The sequence below is a fragment of the Notolabrus celidotus genome, chromosome 19, assembly GCF_009762535.1.
Source record: "Notolabrus celidotus isolate fNotCel1 chromosome 19, fNotCel1.pri, whole genome shotgun sequence".
NCBI lineage: Eukaryota > Metazoa > Chordata > Actinopteri > Labriformes > Labridae > Notolabrus > Notolabrus celidotus.
In genome coordinates, this window is record NC_048290.1 from 16,965,289 (window position 1) to 16,990,434 (window position 25,146).

Consider the following 25,146-nt stretch of genomic DNA (forward strand, 5'->3'; position numbering starts at 1 on the left):
CTGCATTAAAAACAGACATGACTCTGTAGTGGAAGTCACAGCATGTGCTCAAAATCACTTCCAAAGACTTCTCTGGGTCCATTTGTGATGGATTAAGGGTTGTATAAAGTTCTGTAACGTATGTAAATCTATGTTTCATGAATAATGTAGACCCTTTAACTTCAAAGATACGAACTTTCGCAAAATGTGAACAACGAGTGCTTGTTTTTTTAAAGTACCCTGTTTTGGTTGTAAAACTGAAGGTGCTTTCTTAGTTTTCAGACTTGCTCCTTACATAACAAATCCCCAGACTTATCCGACAGCATGTTGACAGCATTGTTCAGACTTGATGCTGGAGGGAAACCAAATCATCATATTTTAATGGTTTTGAATATTAGAGTGGATGAGCGACTGTCCAGGCTGTGTCGAGCCTCTAACAACACTTGAACACTGTATTACAAGACAGTAGCAGCAACACACCACTGTCTGCCAGCGGTTGTTCCCTTATTAGCTGTTGTAAGGCCAGACCTGTGACCCTTTGGTTACAGGGTACTCTCTTGTCCACACTGTGTGATTTTCTCCATTAGCATCTAGCGCTAACACTCGCACTGTCGCTGACAGCAGCACACTGAATATGAGTGATAGCTGCAGCCCGGCTCTGTTTCTCTCTGCTTTCATTAAGCCGCTAACAGGAACCAGCTAATGAGCCGGGCTGCACTCATTATTATGGGAAACAACACACACATTCGTTATCCTAATCATCTAATCATGGTCAGTGCCCTGTGGAGTCAGAACACACACATCTCCATACATCAGCACACAGAGGAGATCCATCAGCATCTAACTGCCTGCGATCAGAAAAACAGAGTGTAATGGAGCATATCAGCACAACATATTTCTTCTTTATTGGTTTAATGTAAACGAAAGACACAGACTGGAAGAGGGGGCTCGTCCAATCACGGCCAACTTTTGTTGATTTTTTCAAAAATGTAATTGTTACGAGTTTTACATCCAGAATAAACATAAACATGTCTGGACTCTTTGTGCATGTCTGAAATGAATCTCTGGCCCAGAAAATGAGCCTTTCAAAGGAAGTAAAAACTGGGGCATCATTCCAAAACCCTTAAAAGGAATGTGCACAAAAATAGTCTATGGTTCAAATAAAATGCAAAATATATTCAGCATTTATGTCAACCAAAGTGAAACAGTGAGGTTTGAATTTATGCCATCCTCCAAGCAGGTCACATCCACAAGTGTTGACCAGGACGAGACAACTGCTTAAGTATCGACATTTAACAGGAGAGATGAAAGAGAGGGACATAATCCAAAGAAAGTCTCTTTGTCCAATAACCAAGAGCAGATCGCCAAGTTCTCTCCAACGGATAAATTAATAACTAAACCAGATATTATGCAACTCCCTTCTTGGATAATCCCAGAGTCCAGCCGAGCATTTGTGTCCAATTTGAATTTATTCTATCCAGGCATACTGAAGATATCACACCAGAAGACAGACACGAAGTGTACTTTTAACTTTTTTGACATTGTGTCTTAATCATTCATGATCATAGTCATTCAAACCTGAGATCATCCCGGCAGCGTCATCATTGTTTGACTTTTGACCACCAAATGTCAATCAGTTCACCTTTGAGTAAAAGAAGAAAGCTGAGCCAAATTTGGAGAACTTCCACAGAGTCCTTCCTGAAAGACTTGTGTTGTGAACATTCAAACTTTAAATGAGCTAGCTCAAAGTTCAGTCCACACTGATGAAAATGAACTAGTTCATGCTCGTAGCTCATTATTTTAGATTTGGAACAAGTTCACCTTCATTATTTTTTTTTACCTTAACATAGCTTCTCTTTTTCTGTTGCGTCTCCTGTGCTTCAATCCTCAGCCTTCAATCAGTGACTTTTCTCAACTACATGATTCACTGTATTCTAATATGGAATTATAGAAAGAAAGTACTTAGAAAAGCCAAGAAAATCCCTTTTGAGTATATGTTTAGGGTAAGGGATGAAACCCGAATGGTAAGGGTGAGGGCAAGATTGTGGGCAAAGTGTTCAATTGCAAACATGTCCAAAGGTTAGGGTTAGGATAAAAGTCCACAGACAAAGATCTGTTAAAGGTTAGGCACAAACCCCAAAGGTTAGGCATGAACCCTAAGTGGTAAGTGTTTGGGTAAAAAATTAGTAGGTTTGTTTTCTTTCATTTTGATTTTCTGTCTCCCTCACCTGTTAGCCGCCCTGAGGAAAACATAAACTGCACCTCTGAAAAATGGGAATTACACATGCAGCTCACATTTTTGGAGTATTTGGCTAAAGGCTCTGACTTTTAAGATCCAAACACACCAGGAAAATCTGCTTCTTTAAAGACGATGTGTGTGGGAGGACGTGAGTCAACATCCCTTGAAAATATCCCCAGTTCTCATAAAGCCTCATCTCTGTAAACTCATACGAGTACATATGAGTTTATTCTCGTCAGAATTTTGACTGATTTATTCCTAAAACTTATTGAAATGTTTACAAGATGTGGCTTCAGGAGGACCGCAGCTGTGTTATCTGCACTGTTAGAAACATTAGGCATACAGGCTGCCTTAATTCAACTTTGGCTGCTGTAACACACAGTGATCGGTAACTTTTCACAACTCTCTGCACCTCTCTGTGTCTCCAGAATGACCTACGCTCATGTTCCCAGTCAAGGGTTGCACATTATTAGTTCAAACTTAAAAACCATGGCTTCAAATCTTGCTTGACCGAACTATGACACTGAAAGAAAAGCCTGTCTCAAATAAAAGCCTGTCTCAAATAAAAGCCTGTCTCAATAAAAGCTTGTCTCAAATAAAAGCCTGTCTCAAATAAAAGGCTGTCTCAAATAAAAGCCTGTCTCAAATAAAAGCCTGTCTCAAATAAAAGCCCCTCAAAGCAGCAGAATAACATAAGTGGCTGTACTGGGACACTTCCTCTGATTGTGTGCCTCCAGGTTTCTCCGCTGTGACCAAAACGTCATAAATATGGAGAAAAGTGTGCAAATAAGTAAAAAACATGAATAAAACTTTAGGAAGCAAGACTTCACAACTCGCTTAACCAAAATCTGGTCTCAAATAAAAGACCGTCTCAAATAAAAGCCCCTCAAAGTAGCAGAATAAAATGAGTAGCTCTCCTTAAGCACTTCATCAGAGTGTGTGCATCCAGGTTTCTCAGATGTAACCCAAACACCATACGTATTAAAAAAAAATAGCAAAGACTTAAAGAGTATGAATAAAACTTTAAAAACAAGACGTCAGATCTTGCTTGACCAAAAGTTGACTCTCAAAGAAAGGGCCTGTCTCACATAAAAGCACCTCAAAGCAAAATGATAAAATGATTAGCTGTACTGAAACACTTCCTCGGAGGTTGTGAACCCAGGTTAAAAAACAAGACTTCACAACTTTCTAGACCAAAATACGGTCTCAAATAAAAGACTCTCTAAAATAAAAGCACCTCAAAGAAGAAGAGTAGCATGAGTAACTGAACTGAAACACGTCCTCTGAGTGTGTGCATCCAGGTTTCTCTGCTTTAACCCAAACTCCATTAATATGGAGAAAGGTGTGTAAATGCAGCTCGTACGAAAACTCTTCAACTTATCAAATATATTTAATTTTGCAGATGAGGCAGAGGGAGATAAAAGGCAGACAGATGGAGGGATAAATAAATCCACAGTGGATTCACTGATCGCTGCGGGCTCACCACGATAAGAAAACCTCAGTTTAAATCCTTGCCTGCTTCAGCTCTGAAATGTTTTATCAAAGAGCATTTAATGGGAAGAAGTGGCAGGAAACAGATTGAAATAAATGAAGTGTAAAAAACAGAAAGTATGAGCCTGATGTGTTTGGGGAAAATGCTGACATGACTAACGGGTCGTCCTGATCACCTCCGTTTTACATCCTTTATGTTCATGTTTCTCTTTATTGATTCCCTTGTTTCCTTTCATTTCTTTCTCTCCTTCCTCTCTGGTCTCTCTCACTTCCAGCCATTTATCATCTTTCTTTCTAAGTATTGGCACATGCTGACGAGATGTGCACCATCTGCTCAGCGCCCCTGACAGTGGATTTAAAAAAAAAAAATTGTTTTTTAGTGAGTCATATTTCTTCTTGCAGGGTTGGATTGAGTTTAAGTTCAATTTGTGGTCAAATTTTGAATATTTATGCATCCAGTTTTTCCACATGTGAACTCTGATTCCTTCTGCTGGTTCTGTTTAACTTTTGTCTTTTGAGTGCTGTTTTCATAAAAGCCATTTAAAGGTTTCTGAAGTGTCCGATTTAACGTCCTAACCCTCGCCGGTTGGCACCAGAATACCTGTTCAGTTCAATTAATATTAACATATTTTCTAGGCCCCAAATGACTGCCTTATGTTTTGTCTAAGCTGTTGTGCAACCACGAGCCAGGGCTGTAACTCCAGGTAAAGGCTACTACCTTAATGCTTCAATGCACTGGATGACTTGGATGTAAACAAGCACATATGACAGATGGCGTCTTGTAGTGTAGCATTTGTCTGTATTTTCATCTAGAAAATGGAGATTCATAGGAACACAAAACATCACACTTCTTGTGTGTTGAGGACATTTTTGTTTCTTTTTTGATGAAGCTTATAGTGAGAGCTGGCTCAGGCTTGGACCAGCTTTTAGTTATGCTGCTATAGGCTTAGACTGACACACTGGAATCCTGTCTTTCCCTCTCTCTCCTCTCTCTGCCTGTCTCTTACTTTAACTCTTCCTGTTCCATTAAAGTTCCTAACCATAGACCTTTCTGGAGTCCCTGAGCTCCCTTGTCTCGTGGGTCCCTCTGGATCTCTGCTGCTGTGGATGTGCCAGACTCCAGCAACAACTGCAACTATCCGTCTCACCACTATCATCTCTCTCTCTTCATCTCCCTCAATGCCTCTCTCCAACACGGTCTCAGCATATGTGTGTCTAACATGAGTCTGGTCCTGCTGGAGGTTTCTGCCTGTTAAAGGAAGTTTGTCCTTGCCACTGTAGCTTGCTAAATGCTGCAAAGTGTTCTGCTCATGGTGGATTCAGATGAGATCAGACTGAGTCCTGTCTGTAAGATGGGACTGGATCTTATCCTGTCTTGATGTTGGGTCTTTGTTAATAGAACATAGAGTATGATCTAGACCTGCTCTGTTTGGAAAGAGTCTGAGGATAACGTATGTTGGGATTTGGCGCTTTATAAATAAAGATTAATAAAAATTGCACCAAGTGTCTTGTGTTGTGATAACTTTTCAAATTCAGTTTCTGTGTTCAAGGTTTTTAAAACTCCAGAAACACCCATGTGAGTTTAAGACGCCCCAACGTGTCTCCTGATTATCTGAATTCTGACATGTCTCTGTGACACTAATCTAACATGCGAGAATACAGAACGATGTGATCAGATAGCAGACGTGACACATTGAACACACACCCTGCCTGTTTATGGTAAACATCATGCGATGTTTGCAGCCGAGAGCACAGTGTAAACAGAATCTGAATGCGACGTGAACGCTGAGACAGACTCGGGGGGGGGGGCGCAGAGACAAAGACATGAAAGGACGGAGACGAGCGCAGAGGCCCAGCTGGAGGGAGAGAGAAAACACTAGAAGGTTAATTTGCAGATTTTCTCCCGAGAGTCGAACAAACAACAGCTGCTTCTGTTTGATTTCAACTCTCCGCTCGCAGAAAAAAATACTCATTAAAGGGAAAAAAACACTACAGCAGTTGTTTGGTGATATGCCGTCTATTCAAGTCCTGTATATCAATTAGAGAGTGACATCTACGGTGCCCTGGGGGTCCAAAAAGAAGAGATTCTACCTCAACTTGTCAAGCGCTTTACATGGCTTTAAAGCACTGGCTTCTTTGCAGTATTTCAAATCACACCAGTAGAATAAGCTGTATCTGATATCAACCCTTTAATTTATGCAAGAGAAATTATCCCCCGCTGTTTGAATATTTAATCTTGTTGTAGTGTTATTATTTTGGCTTTTGTCAAATCCATGGTTTCTCCAGAGTGTGTGCAACTTTGACCCAAAGGTAATAAGAATAGAAAGTTTCCCAGAATTTGCTAAATAAACAGACCAAACTTTATGTTGCAAAAAACTCTAAAAGCATAAAAACATAATTTTAACTCTCAAGACGTTTTTTTAAACTCTGACCCTTTTCGTATTTTCTGAGATTTGTGGATCGATTTGTGCAGCATAAAATGGCGTTTTGATTGATTGATCCACGCCTACGCTGATATTTCTGCTCATTGTGATGTTTTTTTCTTGGAGCATCGTCACGTTCTTCAAATCCCCCAAAAATCTGCACACCCCAACAGCTCGGAGAGTTTTGAAAGTTACGCTCTTCTTCTATGGTTTTTACGTTGAATTAAATTCAAAAGCTTGTTTTGTGGCACAAGTGACTCGACAGAGTGACTTTCTGAGGGAACTTAACACAAAAGACATGAAAAAATGAAGTCTGGACGATCTGTTATGAAAAACTGAGGCCTGGTTTTGATTATAGATCAACTTTATAGATCCTCACAGAAGCCTTTACAACAAGTGTATGACCATAAACATATATTGCACATTATCCACATTGCATGTGCATTATACAATATGTGCAATTTGAGTATGGATGTAAGGATACACTCATCCAACGATTCGATTCGAATCCCGATTTTTGGTTCACGATAAGACTCATTTACGATTTAATTATCTATTATTTTAATTCCATTTTCAGATATGGACAGTTGCAATACATATATTTTCTCTTGATTTTTTTTGTAAACAAAGTAATTCTTTTTCATTTTTAAGGTGTGTTGGAACTCAAATAAAACCACTGCACACTCTTTTTCAGCACCTTGCAAAAAAACTAAAAATGACCGTACAAAAATACCTTGCTGGAAAATTTCAGAACAATTATAAAGAATTGGAAAGTGAACGATTCCCAAATGAAAGTATTAAATATTCAAAAAAATAAGGTAAATCTCTTTAAATAAACTTAAGTGCAGCTTATGTTCCTGGCTGTGAATTGACGTGTTTTTCTTCAGAGATATCAGGGAAAGCCAAAATGCTGCCGTACCTCAGACTGAAACACAAAGGTGCATCCTGAACTGCTCAGTCTTCACCTGTTGCCGCCATGTCTGTTACGTTCAACTCAGCAAGTGACGAGAGAGCAGTGCAAGAGACTTCATGTTGTTGAACAAGCTGAGTGAAATGCAAATAGCACCTTCTACTGTTTAGAATTATTATCGCTATTGTTGAATCAGTTTTAATCAACCATTATTTGCATCGATTTTTTACTGTCTTGTGATATATCCTTACATCCCTAAATATGAGTTATGCATCGTTTGTTGTGTGCTCTCTTCTGTTTCCTCATGGATTGTTTTTTATTGTTTATTTTTGCCAGTTTAGTGCACAAAATTATGGACATGTTTTTATTTTCTCTGACAGACACAACAGAAGATGAAACCCCTGCTCTGATGTAGTAGTAAACCCCCTCTTGACCAGGCTTTTTATTGTATTAGCTAGACTTCCTGGTATCAAACATCACGTCCCCTTGGTGTCTGAAACACCAAAATAAAAGCCCCTTATGCAACGTTGACTGGATGCGACTTCCTGCTGACTCCCTGCAAACAAGCGGCACACAAATAATTTGTTCTTGTGTCTCTTGAGACTTTGGACTCAGAGGATTAAATCCTGAGTCATGCTGGACCTTTCTGTCTCGATAACTTATCAAGGTTTCATGTCGGGTTTTTTTCCTCATGCGGATTTAAATAAAAAAGAATATTCAAGCCTGTGGGCGTAATATGACCACTGACCCAGATCTGACTGTGGCAAGTAAATCACCTCTCAGCCTGGTCCCAGGGTGCAGCTGGTGACAAGGTTGTGTTGTGTGACTTTATGCAAAGAGTGTGTAATAGCATAGAGTGTGCAGACAGGATTAAAGACAGAGAATTTGAGCTTTCCTGAAAGTTTTTTAGCACCACTTCCCCTCCTGCATGAATCTGCACCTACGCCTCAAAACAGACTGGATTTAACCTGCTGTGAGGACTTTAAAGTGGTCTTCATAAATCTCCAGTTAATACTAAAGGCATGGAATGACCTACAAAATAAAACAGACAATCAGCTTTAAGACTGGCTTTGCGAATAGTTATTGTAAATGTCAGTCATCGGATTCAGGAGGAGCGATTTACGGTGCTCAAGGCAGAGAGCCGTGGATGACATTTTCCCAGGCAAAGTTTCTCAGTGTGTGGCGTACAGGCTCAAATGAAGCAGGAGGAGATTTCTGTCTGAGAATTACACACTCAGAGATGAAAGATGGAGAATTAGCAGAAGAACAAAATTGGTAAAATGGTGAGGGATTTAAACAAGCACAGGTGACAGGCGGCATCTCTTAGCGCAAGTGTCTGGTTAAACTGATATATAACTACTGCACCAGAGCGATGAGGAACCACGTTAACCTGCAAGGAGTACTGAAGGCTGGTGGTGCTAGCTATGCAAGTGGTAGCCACACTCTGCAAACCAACGGGACATTATTTACCTGTATACTCTGAGATCCTGAGTTTAGTTGTGTTCAATAAATTGCACTCAATTTCGAGTGTTTGCAGATTGTTTTCCAACCTTCAGACTAGACAGCTAGTCAGACTTCAATTCCCATTCAAATAACAAGGACATTAGTCACTTCAGAAGTGCATTGCCAATTTTTATCAAGCACTCAAAACATCCTGATAGAAAACATAAATGAATATAGAAACAGGAGGCCTGAGGCCTAGCTCCTCTAGCCTTTCAGCCTTTCAAGTTCACAGCAAAATGCAGAATAACGGTCAAATTCCACCAGATCTGTGTCCGGTTTGTCTCCGATCCGTCACAGCACCGGATCTGATCGTTTCTATTCTAGTCAAAGTGTTAACTTCCACTGGATCCAGTCCATGGTCGGAGCCCTCCGAATCAGATACACAAGACTTCTATTTTTGCCGGATGCCGGAGCACAACGCATCAATCTCAACAGAGCAGATGGAGCAGGACAGGAAGTCAGACAGCAAAACAAAATGAAAACATCCGGTTAATTTTCAGAATAAAACACTCTGTGTTATCACCAGATCGTATTTCACTTAACTACAACAACAAACCGTCATGATGAGCAGAGCCAGGCCTGAAATCAACAGGTCAGAGGTTTTCAGATGACCAGAAAGACAACATGGATGAGGGGAGGAGGAGGAGAATCCTCGATTCAGTAATTACCGCGGGAAAACCTCGCTCACATGACTCCAGCTGTCCGGCGCTCCTGCTCCGTGCTGCTTTCCGAAAACGCAACCGGTGGGTGTTGACGGACGAGAGAGCACGGAGCCGGACCGCAGCGGACCGCAGCGGATCAGAGACGGACGGACATGGATCTGGTGGAAGTCCTGTGTCAGAGGTTCTGCAGCCGATGCCATTGAGGCCTTGAGTTTGGGACGTGCATAAGCTCTCTGTTGCAAAAAGAAGGCCGGAGCTTTCATGAATTTCAGTTTTAGAATCTAAAAATAAAGATGCCACAGCCTCTTTCTCAGAGTGTTAATAACATGTAGGCTTGTTGAGAGGATTTGTTGCAGCATCAGAGTTTAAACCTTGTTGCATTGTTAGCACAGAACCTCAGGATGCTGCCTCTGCAAACACTTGATGCTCTTTATATAACAGCCACAGCAGGAAGGTTTTGTCGAGGGGTTAATGTGGTTTCCCGACATAAAAGCAGAAGCATAATGCAGCATACAATAACACAGTAATAGGACGTCGATACTCCTCATAACATAATCATGTAGTGTACACATTTGCAGGAATACTGTTATTTGTCATGGAAATCCAATATTTTCAACAGGCAGACGATATTCTCCCGTCGTGTCTGGTTTGGTTGGAAGCTATCAGCTGTTGTTCAGGTGTGTGAATACACCTGAATACACAAGCAGCATCTGTGCGTGAATGCAGCTGCAGCCGGAGCTGAGGAGCAGTCAGACAATAAATACAATCATATTTTATTTATGAAAACCTCCTGAAGCAAACAGACGGCTCCCATTTTATATTTCATGACTGCGTTTGATTCTGGATGTGAGCGTGAGCAGACGGGAGGATTCCTGTCAGCCCAGGAATACCAACCACTTTTTTTATTTTATTTTTATTTCTCTTTATAGTTTCTGGGATGTCAGACAGTTAACAGTTTCCAGTCAGGAATTTTTTCGTTCCTTCCCTCGGGAGCTTTGAGAAGTGACACAGATTCTTTGCTTTCCTGCACAACAAGCCCTGAAGCTGTGTTTGTGAATTCTTGTACTCTTACCATTCATGCCTGAGAGTAAAAGTTGATGTTAGAATACTTTTTTATGTGTCAACCATGTAATGGAAACCTTTCTGATTCCTCTCTTGCTGTAGAACATTGTGGCATGAAACCCAGTCACCTCTTGACTCTTTCAAAATAAAAGTTCAGATGTTGGCTTACCGAGCACGCTGAGCTCTGTTTGTGCCGTGATGTTGTGGTTCTTGTTGGAGGCCGTGCAGCTGTAACTGCCCGAGTCGTCGTCTGTGACGCTCCTGATGATCAGATTACTGCCCGCCAGCAGAGAGTACTTCTTATTCCTACAGAGAGAAACAAAGAGAGATGTTTTATCAGCTGACACCTTGAATTAAAATGTTTCATATTAAGTTATGAAAGCTGAAAGATGAGAATGATGACTCCACTACTCTCTCCTACTGAGGATGCTGCACTGAGTGACATCTTACAAATTAAACACTTATTTTAAACGAATGTAATTCAGTCAGGACCACTCTCCTCAAATAATTAATATTTGCATGCAATAAGTTATATTTGGTGGTATGGCTTTGTTCTGAGAGCTCCCTACATGGAATGCCAAAGCTTGAGGCGGGGAGAGCACACCTCCCCTCTCTTTCATGTGCATGCGTGAAAAGCCAAGGCAAGGAGAGCATCAGCAAAGACTCCAGGGGCACAGAACAGAGCTGGAAAATGCAAAGTAGGCCCCAGATTGAAAAAATGATCCTCTGAGTCAATGGTTTTTGAGTTTAGACGCTCTGATAACGTTTTTAATGTTTTTTTGAGTATGATCCAAAAAATTGAAGCTTAAAGCCATGATATTATCAACAAATTGAGCATAGCGTTAGTTCAGGCAGGCCACAAAGTCAAGCTCCGCCCACAGAACATCAGCTGGTCTAAACACCAGGCCCTCGCTTAGCTGATTACATCAAAACATCCAATCAGCAAACCTGCCTTCTCTTGCTGCTCCTCCTTTTCTGCTGTGTCTGATTTTACCACTGTCATATCCTCTGTGGTTGGGAGAGCACACCTCCCCTCTCTTTCATGTGAATGCATGAAAAGTCAAGGCAGGGAGAAAATGCAAAATAGGCCCCAGATTAAAAAAGAGGAAGCATACTTCTCATTTGAGTCCATGTTTTTCTAGGTTAGATGCTCTGAAACAACATATTTAATATTTCTCTGGGTATGATCCAATAAATTGAAGCTTAAAGCCATTTGTATTATCAACAAGGTGAGCCTAGCGAAAGTTTAGGTAGGCCAAGAAGTCAAGCTCAGCCCACAGAACACCAGCTCCTCCTTTTCTGCTGTGTCTGATTTTACCATTGACATATGTATTGTAGGGGGAAGAGCACACCTCCCCTCTCTTTCATGTGCATACATGAAAAGCCAAGGCAGGATGAGCAGCAACAAAGACCCCATGGTACAGAACAGAGCGAGCATCAGTGATGATGCATATGACACTGGTAAAATCAGACACAGCAGAAAGGAGGAGCTTGAGTGGAGGAGGGATGTAATGGAGGAGAAGGCAGGCAGAGCAGTTTAAATAGAATGACCATTTTGCTATATTTCATATGTTTAATGCTTATTTCTAAAGAGAATATTATGCAGCATGTAAACCAGTGTTGCACACTGTCACATTTCTTGTTTACTCACACCTTCCATGATGCTTTGTTGCATGATACCCCTTCATTATTTGCTCTAACGCACTTTGACTCCACTTCCAAGTGCTGTTTCCATTTTCTGGAGCATCCCTACTAATGAGCTAATCTTTGCATCAAAATAAGACCGCTCCTTTTTTTCACCATGCATCTCCTGGATGTCATCTGATGATACTTTAAAACGAGACTCAGCTCAGGAAGTAGAGCACACGCCCCTGAGGCGAGGTCCTCCAAGTGTTAACCACAGGGTTGAATCCCTGCTGTCATATCTATTAAGGCCAAAGGCTAACAATGTTATATTAAAAAACAGCACCTATTAAACATGTTAATGTCGAGCTTCATTCTTTAAACATGACTCTTCAAATAGTGCAAGTTCATACTGGATGAAGTCCAGAGAGGCAGCATCCGGTTAATCCTTTGTTGTCCTCCCTACGTTCATCGCTCTGCAGCTTGTCGTGTGTTTTAAGGCGGAAGAACGAGTGGATTGTGTCGTTTTTCAGTCTTTAAATGTCATTTATTTCTGACATTATTTACCCTAAATCCAAATTACCTGCAGAAACAAGAGATGACCTGCTCCGAGGGATTACTTCTCTGCTCCCTGCATGCGTTATCACAAACACTAATATTGACATTATTATGTGACTCTGGACTGCAGCCACCACAGTCGAGGCTTTTTTGTGTGTTTGTTTTTTGCACGGACCGCCTCTGCAGCAGCGTGATAGCCTGGCAAAAGTGAAGCCAACACATCTCTGTCCCTCCCCTGGATGTTTGAGAAAAGCTTGATTCAAACTGCAGCTGATTTTTAATTTGAGCCAAGAAAACTATGAAAACTTCAAAATTACAGTTGATTACGAGCTGCTGGAAGATGAAATCACAATCGAGATGAATATTTGATGAATCTTCGGCACATGGTTCATGCGTCACTTTCTCTTTCTGAAAAGGCACAGCAATTCCAGCAGAAAAAAGAGCTTTCATTGTGATGTGTTATCAGCTGTGGATTAATACATATGTGGGTCTCTGGTGTGTGTTTTGGAGAAGGAGAATAATGTGTGTGTGGGTGTGTTAAACACAAAACATGCTGCCTCTTATTGATGTTCCTTTAAGAGATTTATTGACAAAAAAAGAGTTCTACGGATGTTTAATGCTTGTATGAGTAGGATGCATTCACTCCTGCACCGTTTGCAGAAGACATTCACCTTCAATTCAGTTCTGCAGAGCAAAAGTTTACCCTGATAAGAGGCTGTGAATCAGGGATTATTTTCAGGTAGTGGGTGTTTTAAAAAAATAAACAAAAGATGGTTCTTGGTACACACCAGCTCTGAATCAGCTCCTCTCCTCTCCTCCACTGGATGCTCGGAGTCGGGTACCCGAACGCGGCACATTCCAGCACAGCATCGCTTCCTAGTAGGACGGTTACTCGTGATAGACGCTGGAAGAACTGGAGGGTCCTGCTCACGCCAGGCTCTGAAAGAAAGAGAGACGAACAGAGAGAGGAGAGACGTGACTCTTATTCTGAGATAAAGCCAAAATTATGCGTGAAACAGGAAATTCCAGCTGCAGTTTCTGGTTAAACGTGTCATTATGAAACAATGCATTGGGATTAAGTCTCCTCTGGTTCCAGTCCTCCCACCACATGTTGGACCTGCTGCAGGGATTATCTCCCATTCAGCCTGAGAGACTTAGCGAGCTTCAGCGCTGACAGAGGTTGATAAGGTCTGACTAACAGCTGCTGCTGCTGCTCATCACAAAGGTGTCAGACGGAGGTGAGGTCAGGTGAGTGCAGGAACGTCTTCTCCCAGCTCTTCCACCGCAAACTGGGAGAATGATTCCTGCACGAAGCTGCTCTTTACACCAGAATGCAGTCTATACTCAAACACTAGAAGAATGTAGAGAACATCCTGCATCCACGCTGCAGCAAATACGTGCTTATGTCTCTGTAATTTAGAAATCTGCAGAGACTCAGGGATGCTGTGAGTCACATCTGGTTCCTTTGTTTCTCGTGAAGCATAATCTCAACAGGCGGCCATGTTTATCACATACATCCACTTCCTTTATGTTGTGACCAAAAGCTTTACACTGTGAGCTTCCACTCTGGACGTGGCAAGCATATCTCCCTCAGAGTTTCTGACTGTTGTTGCAATCCACTCATTACTGTCATCTTAAGAGCGACGATCCAAACACACACACACACACACACACACACACACACACACACACACACACACACACACACACACACACACACACACACACACACACACACACACACACACACACACACACACACACACACACACACACACAGCAGACAAACGACATTTACAAGCTGTTCTCATTTATAAAACACAAACTCATCTTTGCCCGGATGGTGGATGTCTATGCAACTTTTTTTTTTAAAAGGACCAGATAAAAAGAACAAATAGTTCTGAGGGGATTGGGGAAAGCAATTTGTGAGACGCCAAATATTAAAATAAAAAAACATTCTGAAGTGAAACTGTCAAAAATGTTTTTTGAATTTATAACCGATATTTGACTCTCAACATTTTCCTGCATTTGCATCCAGAGTGTAAAAACAAAACACATCCTTCCCCTCCTGATAACTCGAGGTGTTTAAAATGAAAAATGAACGCCTCAAACTTCCTCCAGGCCAACTTATTCTATTGCTAATCTTTGCGTGCCCACTGTACGCACTTTGCATGGTCACCCTGACTGGTAAGCAGCTACACAGCCCCATAAACAACAAACTGTGACCACTATGTGTTCTGACTAATTTCTATCAGAACCAGCATTCAGCGTTTCAGCAGTTTTAACTCCGAATCTCTCCTGTTGGATCAGACCACAAGGGCCAGCCTTCACTCCTACACTAAGAGCCATGGCCACCAAAGACCCTGTCTCAGGTGCATTGGTTTTCCCTGCAGACCAGATGCACCCCACAAGAGCTGATCTTTGGAGACGCTCTGACCCGGTTTTCTAACCATCACAGCTTGGTTCTTGCAAAAGTCGCTCACATCCTGACGCTTGCATGTTTTTCTGCTTCCGACACACCTTCAAGGATGAAATGTTTGAGTCCTGCTTAACACACCAAACCTTCTGACAAGTGCTGCAACAAAGACATGATCAATGATGTTAACTTCCCCAGTCAGAGGTCATAATGCGATGGCTGATGTATATGTATATGACTAATTTAAGTATCTGTAAGAGTTGAAATTCGACGAGCGCTCATGTGTGCAGCAGACAATTAAAGAACGAGCATCTCGAGGGATGAAGAAACAAATAAACAACACAAATACATGACTTCCTTATTTAAAAATAAACATTTAGCTTCACAGCTAACAGAAAGTTCTGCTGCCTGCTAAGGGCGGACGATGATGCGGTCGCTGTCCATGGTGCTGAAAACAGACGCTACATTTGACAAACAGTTTATTGAAAGAGAATCAGGCAGAAGGTCTTTACGAGAGCAGTTTCAGGGCTGATCTATCGTGCAGATATGTTGCTGCCCGAGTACAAGGTTCCTCCGTGCAGGAGGAGACGAGACACAGCTTTAAATTCAGGAGAGTCTGAATATGAAACGGAACAAGCTGCAAGACACACATGCATACGTACACATGCGCACACACACACTCCTGTAATGGGTCAGGCTGTGTTCACCCTCAGGTTGGCTCGAGGGCTTCTATGGATACAGGAAGTTGCATCAATATGCTCCTGGGTGCTATATAAGGCACGCACGCACGCACGCACGCACGCACGCACGCACGCACGCACGCACGCACGCACGCATGCACGCATGCACGCACGCGCAATTTAATAAACAGAATTTACACAAAAGAAACAGCACAGACTCTCCCTCACTTTTCTCTTTTCTTACCCCTTTCTGGAGTCCCTGAACTCCCTTGTCTCATAGGTTCCTCTGGATCTCTGCTGCTGTGGACGTGCCAGACTTCAGCTGCTACAACTACTACTATCCGTCTCACCACTATCATCTCTCTCTCTCTTCATCTCCCTCTATCCCTCTCTCCAACATGGTCTCAGCAGATGTGTGTCTAACATGAGTCTGGTCCTGCTGGAGGTTTCTGCCTGTTAAAGGAAGTTTGTCCTTTCCACTGTAACTTGCTAAATGCTGCAAAGTGCTCTGCTTATTGTGGATTAAGATGAGATCAGACCAAGTCCTGTCTGTAAGATGGGACTGGATCTTATCCTGTCTTGATTCGATTGATTGATATGCTGCAATGCATTCTGGGGGCACCAGGACTTAGCTTTCCCTGTTAATACAGCAGCACAGAGGAACCCTGATTGGTCTCTGCGTCACAAAGCTGTATGAATGTATGTCGCATTATCATATATTGAGCTTAAAGGCATGCAGTTAGGTCTTTCTTTATGGCAGACCATGCATGTTTTAATTTACTGATGAGGTCTCACATACACGCAGACACACATGCAGACACACAGACGTGGATATTATGTAAACAGTTCGACCTCGGGGATCAGAATCACACAACAAAACATACAAAAAAAAAACACGATCATCAGCAGAATCTGAGCGCTAACACGAGAAGACAGAGCAGAAAAATATCTACACTGCAGATTTTTCCCCTTTTTTTTTTGTCACAGAGCGAGGAGCACGGAGCGGCGAGGGATCATAGAAATAATCACTGAACGACAGCATGACTCCTTTAATGCTTTCACAGACACGTACATCGAAAGAGAATGTCAGCGATTCAGATGACACAATGACACCTCTCGCATTAAAATGAGGGAAAGGAGCCAGCACTCACACACACACACACATTCTCACATGGTTCATGATACAAACACACACATGTAGACAAACACACACACATGTTGTTATTCCTGTTATTCTGGAGAAGTGACATAGGGCTAACTCTTTCTTTAAATCGTCCCAAAACACATTCAATTCTTCATCAGTTCATTCAGAAGCAAATCAGGCTCTTGAGATTACAGTTCATCAGGCTTTAAGATTTGATATAGAGTCAGTCATGACATAATCTGAGGAGCTTTGGCTGCACTTCAGTAGTTTAGCTGCATCATTGTAAACAGATGCATGCAAACCGAATCTCAAGATGACTCTGGTGTTCTTCTCCCACATTGTTTTATCAGACGGCTGCAACATCAGATACAGTATGGAGGTCACATCCATCATTCCTGACACTTTACAGGACATCAGGAGATCTAAACGCTGGCAGAGGAGACCCTGAATGCAGCTCTCAGGAGACGTTGTGCAAGATCCAACATGGAGGCTAGCAGCTCCCAAAGCAAACCTTTCTTTCTGTCACAAACAAACTCGCACCATAAACGGGACAAATAAATCAAAAGGTGAAACCAACTCCTCACTGAACTCTAAAAAACAGGAACAGATATTTAGCTGCACTTTCCTGCAGATATCTGTGTAAAGAGAGAAATGAATCGTCGTCAGATTATCACCAATGGGAGCCAGGATGACATTTCTGAATCTTGGGTTCACCCTGCTTTTGCTCTCCATAGAGACTGTTTAACATGCATACACCAAACCCTGTAAGAATGGGATTTTTCAAGATAACAATGGCACCATGAGCAGAAATCAGACTCCACAATCCATTCCCTCCAAATCATCATCCTGTAAAAAGGAGAGCGAAACTCTTATATCCTTTGACGCCAAAATTCCCTTCCAGACACGGCATCAGAAGATTGTTTGCTCAAGCTGAATGTTTGATCAGGAAGAGATTATCTTTAGCAGACTACACTCTAACGAATTGCTGTAAATTTACAAGGAAATTTCAACGATAAGATCCTGTTATGTTTAAGTACAGGACAACCCTGTATAATTACGGTTTATAACGTTATTTTACTGTAATATTGCTTCAAGGAAAGAAAACAGCAATTTCTTGTAATTTTTGCATTGCATTTTGGGAAAAAGAATGTGAGACCACATGCTTGGAAGGAGAGCAGAGTAACAAGACAAATTTCCACCCAACTCCATCCTAACAACAAACAGGTGAGTGCCTTCCTGCTTTGCGTGTTAGAATAGGCAAAAACCATCACTTACTGAGTTTGAAGCTATTTGTAAGATTAGCATTAGCTAGAGTTTGACATGACACACAAACAGCAGTCACAGCTAACATTAGCTTGATCTTAACAGTTGCTAAATGGAATATCTCCACAAAACATTTTCTTGTAATTTAAATGTTGGTAGGGGTTGTTATATGGGTCTGCAATGCGTTGAAACATATAAATTAAAAGTGGCAACCTCCAAAAAGGCTGTTTTAACAGCATAACATATTAATATTTTATAATATATTTAATTAATATTCAGTGTATGGATTAATTCATATTATTTGGTTACAGAGGGACACTTGAATGATAAAAGCTCAGCGTATGAACTTTGTTAAAAAGTTTGACCTGATTTGAGAAGTAGCCTGCACTTTGCAGGAAATATTATAGATTCATATCGATTATTAATGGACAGAAACATAATTACAATTCAGGAGTCAGGAACATTCCAGCTGAACAGAGTGAAGCAGTAAACTTCTGTGTCTTTCATTTGATCAATTCATGAGATAGAATAAACACGTTGTTATAAAGAGAGTAGCTGCTTGAATATTCCTAGATTGTTCTTGTTCTAATGTTGTTTTTTCCCTTTACAGAATCCTTGCAGTTCCTGTCTGGCAAGGAAATTCAGAAGGAGGTACAGTAAACATTTCTCTAGTCTACTTTTTCTGTTTATTATTCTTTATGATGCCAGAGATTGGTCTGACAAGCAGAACAGGCCTCCTCTTTCTTTATTCAAAAAGGGAGACACTGATAATAGTATCAATAATACAATACAGATAATTATTTTTGCATTTTTGCTACTTTTATTTTGTCCTTGTCATACTTTTTAACTTCTTTTCAAACTACCAATCATAAAATTATTTACAATTTGAACTGTCCTAGGAATCCGTCACAGCAGCTGATATGGAGAGAACCCTCCCACTTCCCACAACTCCTCGGCTGATACTGCATGGTATGTATGACATTTTCTTATTCTTTTTATGTTTAGATGAGCCACCAAAGTGTTTCCTGTAATTCAATAACTAATAGTCCCAACTCTGAACATGCACTCTTGTTTTTCAGGCGGGACATAGGGATCAACCCTGAGCGGGGCACAAAGGCTGTACGGGGCAAAGAGAAGGTGAAAAAGAGCTCTGGCAGATCTCCGGTCTCAAGTCTCCTAAAAAGAGTAATGGACTTCGAGTGGGACTTTGTGTAGTCAGTGACACATACATGCAGACACACACACACACACACACACACACACACACACACACGCACAGACACAAACGCGCACAGACACAAACACACACACATGCAGACACACACAGCGATACCTAATACAGTACATACCTGTATGAATGTTCAATTTCAATAAAGACAGACATGGTTTGAAAAGACACCTTGAAATTTGATTATTTGTGTTGACATTTTAAGTTGCAGTTTCAAAGGCTGTTTATCACATTAAAACATGTTGTTTATAACATGACATGCAAGGAGAATAAAAATCTGCAAATATACCTCTTAAGAAAAAGTGTAAATATACGTTAAGAAGCTGCTAAACTTTTCAACAGTATTTTCCTGTTAAGGTTTAAAATAACAGCTTTTTGCAGTATTTATAAAAACATTAACAAACTGTAAATTTCAGCTACAGCAATATACCGTGAATTTTACAGTAACTTCCTGGCAACCCTACTGCCAGTTGTTTACCGTTTTTTAACAAGGGGAATTTCTAAGAGTGTAGACTACTGTAACGGGGTCTTTACAGGACTCCCTAAAAAGTCCATCAGACGACTGCAGCTCATACAGAATGCTGCTGCTTGAGTCCTAACAAGGACCAAAAAAGTAGACCACATCACTCCAGTTCTTAGATCCCTACACTGGCTTCCTGTCTGTCAGAGAATAGACTTTAAAATCCTGCTGATGGTTTATAAAGCACTGAATGGTTTAGGCCCAAAATACATTGCTGATCTGCTACTACTTTATGAACCACCTCGACCTCTGAGGTCATCAGGCACTGGTCTGCTTTCAGTCCCTAGAGTCAGAACGAAACATGGTGAAGCAGCGTTTAGTCATTATGCACCACATATCTGGAACAAACTCCCTGAAAGCTGTAGGTCTGCTCCAACTCTCACCTCTTTTAAATCAAATATTAAGACTTTTTTATTTGCCACTGCCTTCCTATCTTAGCTCATTTTAACCCACTTTAAATTAAAATTTTAATGTAATTTTTAATATATTTCTAATTTTCCTTTTCTTTTCTGTTTTATTATATTTGTCATTTTAATTGTGTTCTTTTATGCCTGTCTGAATGTCTCCAATGCTTTTAATGTTTTAATGTAAAGCACATTGAGTTGCCCTCATGTATGAAATGCGCTGTACAAATAAAGCTGCCTTGCCTTGCCCTGCCTTGAAGCTGCACTTTCTGTAGATATCTGTGTTTTCAGGTAAATATATCATCATCAGATTGTCATTAACGGGAGCCAGGATGACATTTCTGCAGCTTGGGTTCAGCCTGCTTTTGCTCTCCATAGAGAGCCTGCATAAAACCAAACCCTGCTAGAATGGGATTGTCCAAAACTATAAATGGCGCCATGAGCAGAAATCAGAACATTTCCTGTTCTGAAAATCTAGAACCGTGAGTAAAGAGTCCACAGTATGCACCTTCCTGCAGCTTGGGTTCTGCCTGTTTTTGCTCTCCATGGAGACTGTTTTACCTACTCTGACTGTAAATTGTACCATGAGTAGAAATCAGCTGACTTCCCATGCTGAAAATCCAGACCCCTGAGTACTGAGTCCACATTATTATCCAGCAGGGAGCCAGTTTATTAGAAAACTCATTAAAGTGCATTTAGAGGCTGAACATGTGAGGTTGATGAGGGAGCGTGTGGCGATGCTAAATTAGAAAAGAGGAAGAAATAGTGGGACCTTTAAATTGAGAAACAAAATCAAGTCAACACTGAACTTCTCTTCTGTTTGCACCTGATCTGTTTATCTTTCTTTTTTTATTTGCAATGTTAAAATCATTCAAATGAAGGTCTGATATAGGTATGTCTGTATGTTTCACCCCAGGGATGGCGGCTAGTGACACCTGCTGTCAGACTACAGAGCACAGCAGCTTCACATCTCACCTCTGCAGTCATTAATCCGCCTGTTTCATCCAACAACCAGAAAAGAGTGGGAAGTGGGACAGAGGTCAAAGGTCACTCAGACAGTGATTCAGCCCTGCATTACATCAGGGGATCACACATGGGAATAAGATGGTGCATTTTGATAATATCTGACCTCTGACCTCTGAGCCTGTCTGACGGCTCCATCTGATAAAAACTTTATAAAGTCAAAAGGTAACAAAATCTCTGCGGAGTCTGAATCATTAAAGCTTAATCCATCTGTTCCATAAAAGGATGCAGATTAAAATGAAAGAAGGGAATTTTAAAGGGGATTAAACGGGAAACTTTGACCTTTAAAAACAATCTGCGCTGAAACATGGTGAACAGAATGTGCCGGCCGTTTAAAGGGAGATCCTGGTATAAGCCTGCTCTTCACTGAAGCCCTGCTCTGAACTAAAGTACAGTACTGTGCAGCTTTTGTCAACAACGTCACAAGGTTTCACGGAGAGCGACACAAAGGCTGTTATGGATTTAAGAACAGGGATGTTAGGGTTTAACAGAAAGGTTTTTCTCTCTCCTGAGAAGATGCTTTTGAAAAACCTGAAACAGAACCACTGACTGCAGGGGCGTGTCAAAACCTCTTTGATGATCGTATCTAATGCATATACCTAAGAGACCAGAGTGTACATCTCTGTAAAAATGGCAGACTGAGTTATTAGGTTCACTGGACTTAAACACTGCATAATCTGCCTCCATGAGTCATGTAGTTCCTGTCTCCTTGGAAACAAAAGCATGCCGTGTACCGACCCTTTGAAAAAATACATATTCCCATTTAGGTATTTTATGCTTGTTACATAAATAAGAATAATACTCTTTAATAATAATAATAATAACAGATAGAACCACAGAGTGACAAATCTTCAAATATGATATCTCAAGCTGCCTCAGTGAAATGCTGCAGAACCTGCTAGAAGTCTGCTGCAACATATTATTGTTGACAAATATTATCAGATTTCAGGTTTCAGTTTGGGGGCGGGGCCGTTGCTTACTTACACAAACATCTGGACACAGCTGGCAACAAAAGAGTCGCTAGTCTGACGCTTTTTTAAAAGGGAAATAAAGATTTACTTGTTTAATCTAGCTTTTAATTTGGAGTCGTCATTTTTAGCCCTGGACTGCATTATGACCGATATTATCATTTTTATAACACAATTTAATGTGATTTAATTTGATTTACTTTAATTTATTTTATTTTGTTTAATCGTATTCTATTTTATTTGATTTATTGCACTTTATTCACTTCAATTCATTTTAATTTTACTTAATTTAATTATATTATATTTCATTATTTTTCTGGTATTAATCTGATCTTATTTTTTATTTTACCTACACTGTACAAATTTTGTGAGTATTTATACTTCCATATTCTGTCTTGTTTTAGTCTTTTATTATTTACCTGTTATTGCAAAAGACGAGTGTAGAATATTTTATTATTTAAAAAAGAAAAATCAAACTGTTTAGATACATGACCTTTTATGTTTTACTTCAATATCAATTTGCGATACTACTTAATATGTGACAGAAGTTTGAAAAAAGCGTTTCAAAAAGTGTGCTGTCAATCATCTGGCCAGACTCTTCCTCCCTTGCATCAGTTAAAAATGCTCAGTAGAAATTCCCAGTCTTGTTGGTCTTATTTGTCTTTGTCATGAAGTCACATCAATGTGTTTCAGATAAAACCATATAAAAGTTCCTTGTAGTAGCTTTAAAAACTCAAAGTGTATATTCATCATCTTATACCTCATGTTGTACTTGATGTAGAGTTTTTATTTAACAAGTTTTTTCATCAATCCTTTAATTTATTCATACTTCTGCTTAATCTGAGTAAACAGGAGAGTTATGAGGTGGAACTCCTCTGAGCTTCTCCTCTTCATCTGTGTTTGCAGCAGCGTGTGAAGGTGGTCAGCTGCTGTTATAAAGATGGAGGTAAAGCTCGAGCTGTAAAGAACGTTTGATTTCCCCTCAGTAGATGGACGGACCCTCTGCTGGGACAGAGCAGAGGGACACTTCACAGGCTGCAGTCAGATGTTGTTTAACCAGGAAGCTGTTAGCTAACCTGCGCCTGTTACCTGAGTGATGAAGTGGGCAGACTGTGGACTCGTATAATTGGACAGAGCGGAGCGTGAGAACCATCAGCGGCTGACAGACTCCCTGCAGACTGAAGCTCCTCTGAGCACACACATTATTAAAGTCACGCCGCACACACGGCTCATTCATTTCATTTTAAAATGAGACATGGAGCATGAGGAGGAAAAAACAGAAATTACTACCTGACAAAAATACGTCTGCAGGGAAGCAACTCATCATGAAGTTAAACTGCTGCTGAATCATGGCACTTCATTTTAGACAGGAAGTACGTCCGACAATAACAAACTTTATTAAATAAACATTTCATTTTCCTGCCATGAATTCATCAAATGCACAAATTACTTACAATCTCTACATTTAAACTTGTACACTCTAAAACAATCACTCTTCTTCTGTGGTTTCTAAAAACCATGCTTGCATTTTGAGTCTAAACTCTGCAGACTGCAGGATTGTGGTGTCTTTAATCCCACTGTGCATTTTATATGTAAATATCTGCCTCTGTGTCACTTTAATCTTTTTATTGCACACATAAAAACTAAGAACCATGAGCCTGCTGCAGATTAAATGAGCGTTTCTGACTCAACCCAAACAGCTCTCTCTCCAAAACAAAGAAATAAACACCTTCAAGTTCAATAAACACAACCTCACTCAAGTAAAGGCTCCTTCAAATGCAGCTAACAAATACGTTTCTGTTCTTTGGATCCATCAATGCATCTTTCATGGCCTAACAAATCCAAAGATTCATTACGCACAAATTCAAACAAGATGGCGGAGACCCAATCAGCCGAGGATACACTTAGTTTCAGCTCAATCGAACAGCTGGTGATGCAAAGAGGCTGTAAAACTTCAAACTATCATAAATCGACACACAGAAGTTGGGCTCCGGATCAGCTGGCAGGATATCTTAAGCATCATAAATGTGTTTGCGGTGCATCATCGGTGGATCGGTTACCTGGGAGCACTCTGAGCTCGGCATCCGTCCCCGTCCTGGTGCTGCCAGGATTGTCAGCCAAACACCGGTATGTGGCCGAGTCCGGTGGCTGGACCCGGCTGACCTGCAGCGAGCCGGACGGCAGCACCGCCAAACGGGACTCAACTTCAAAGATCATCGGCAGGTCCTCTCGGTTCTTCTGCCAGCGGATGACAGGCGTCGGGTCGCCTGAGACCTCGCAGCGCAGCAGGGCGGTGTCACCAAGGTACGAGGAGACGGACTCTGTAGGGATGACCACTTTTAAAGGACCTGAGGGAGGAGAGGGAGGAAAAATGGTTATCGATTGAATCAGCTGAGCGTAAATATACATACTCGATTGTTTCTTTGATTCCTGCCTAAAGCTCTCTGCTCCTGCATCCAGTCATTTTTCATTTCCTCTCACTTTGTCCTTACAAGACAGAACAAAGTGAAAACTCTGCAATGCAAGCAGGATGCATCAATCTCTCCAACAGCAGCAGGAACAACTCAGGGAGATGAGGAAGAACAATTCAACACAATTAAACTCGGTCCAGTTCATGCCAGGGCAGAACTTTAAAGAAACGCAATGAGCTGCTGAGCTGAAATGAAAACACTGCACTGTGCTTATCTGACCTTTACAGCACCTCACAGCGTGCCAATGAGAGCAATGCATGTTTTTGTTTAGCTTCTTTTGCAGACAGCAGTCATAGAACGCTTACAGATGAATCAAATATGTACAATTACAAAGATCAGATTCATAGATACGACAGATGACGGCAAAAACTCTTATCTCTATTAGTTCTTGTCCAATTTCTAGTCCGACGCACTGGTGTGTCTAAGCGATTAGATCAGAGGTTGAACGGAGGCTTTAACTGTGTCTCCACCAAGCAGTCAGTTTGGTTTGTGCAGGGTGCACAATTATTTTGGTTTCCACCCTCAAGAGTTTGGAAACGTTGCAAAATAACCGATCCATGAAGTCCCAATTTTCTGGCA

General features: G+C 41.0%; 1 protein-coding gene and 1 long non-coding RNA gene across 2 annotated transcripts in view; one reads left to right on the top strand and one right to left on the bottom strand.

The window, feature by feature from the left end:
- Nucleotides 1–25,146, bottom strand: part of dcc (DCC netrin 1 receptor) — a 371,365-nt gene that overhangs the window by 191,467 nt on the left and 154,752 nt on the right. The window contains 3 exon segments of the mRNA XM_034709663.1: nucleotides 10,439–10,575; nucleotides 13,239–13,389; nucleotides 24,157–24,444. Of these exon segments, the coding sequence (XP_034565554.1) occupies nucleotides 10,439–10,575; nucleotides 13,239–13,389; nucleotides 24,157–24,444 (576 nt within the window).
- LOC117831138 lies at nucleotides 17,696–19,224 on the top strand. Its single transcript, XR_004634926.1, has 4 exons — nucleotides 17,696–17,914; nucleotides 18,564–18,604; nucleotides 18,853–18,922; nucleotides 19,033–19,224. It is a non-coding gene; the product is annotated as an uncharacterized LOC117831138 (long non-coding RNA).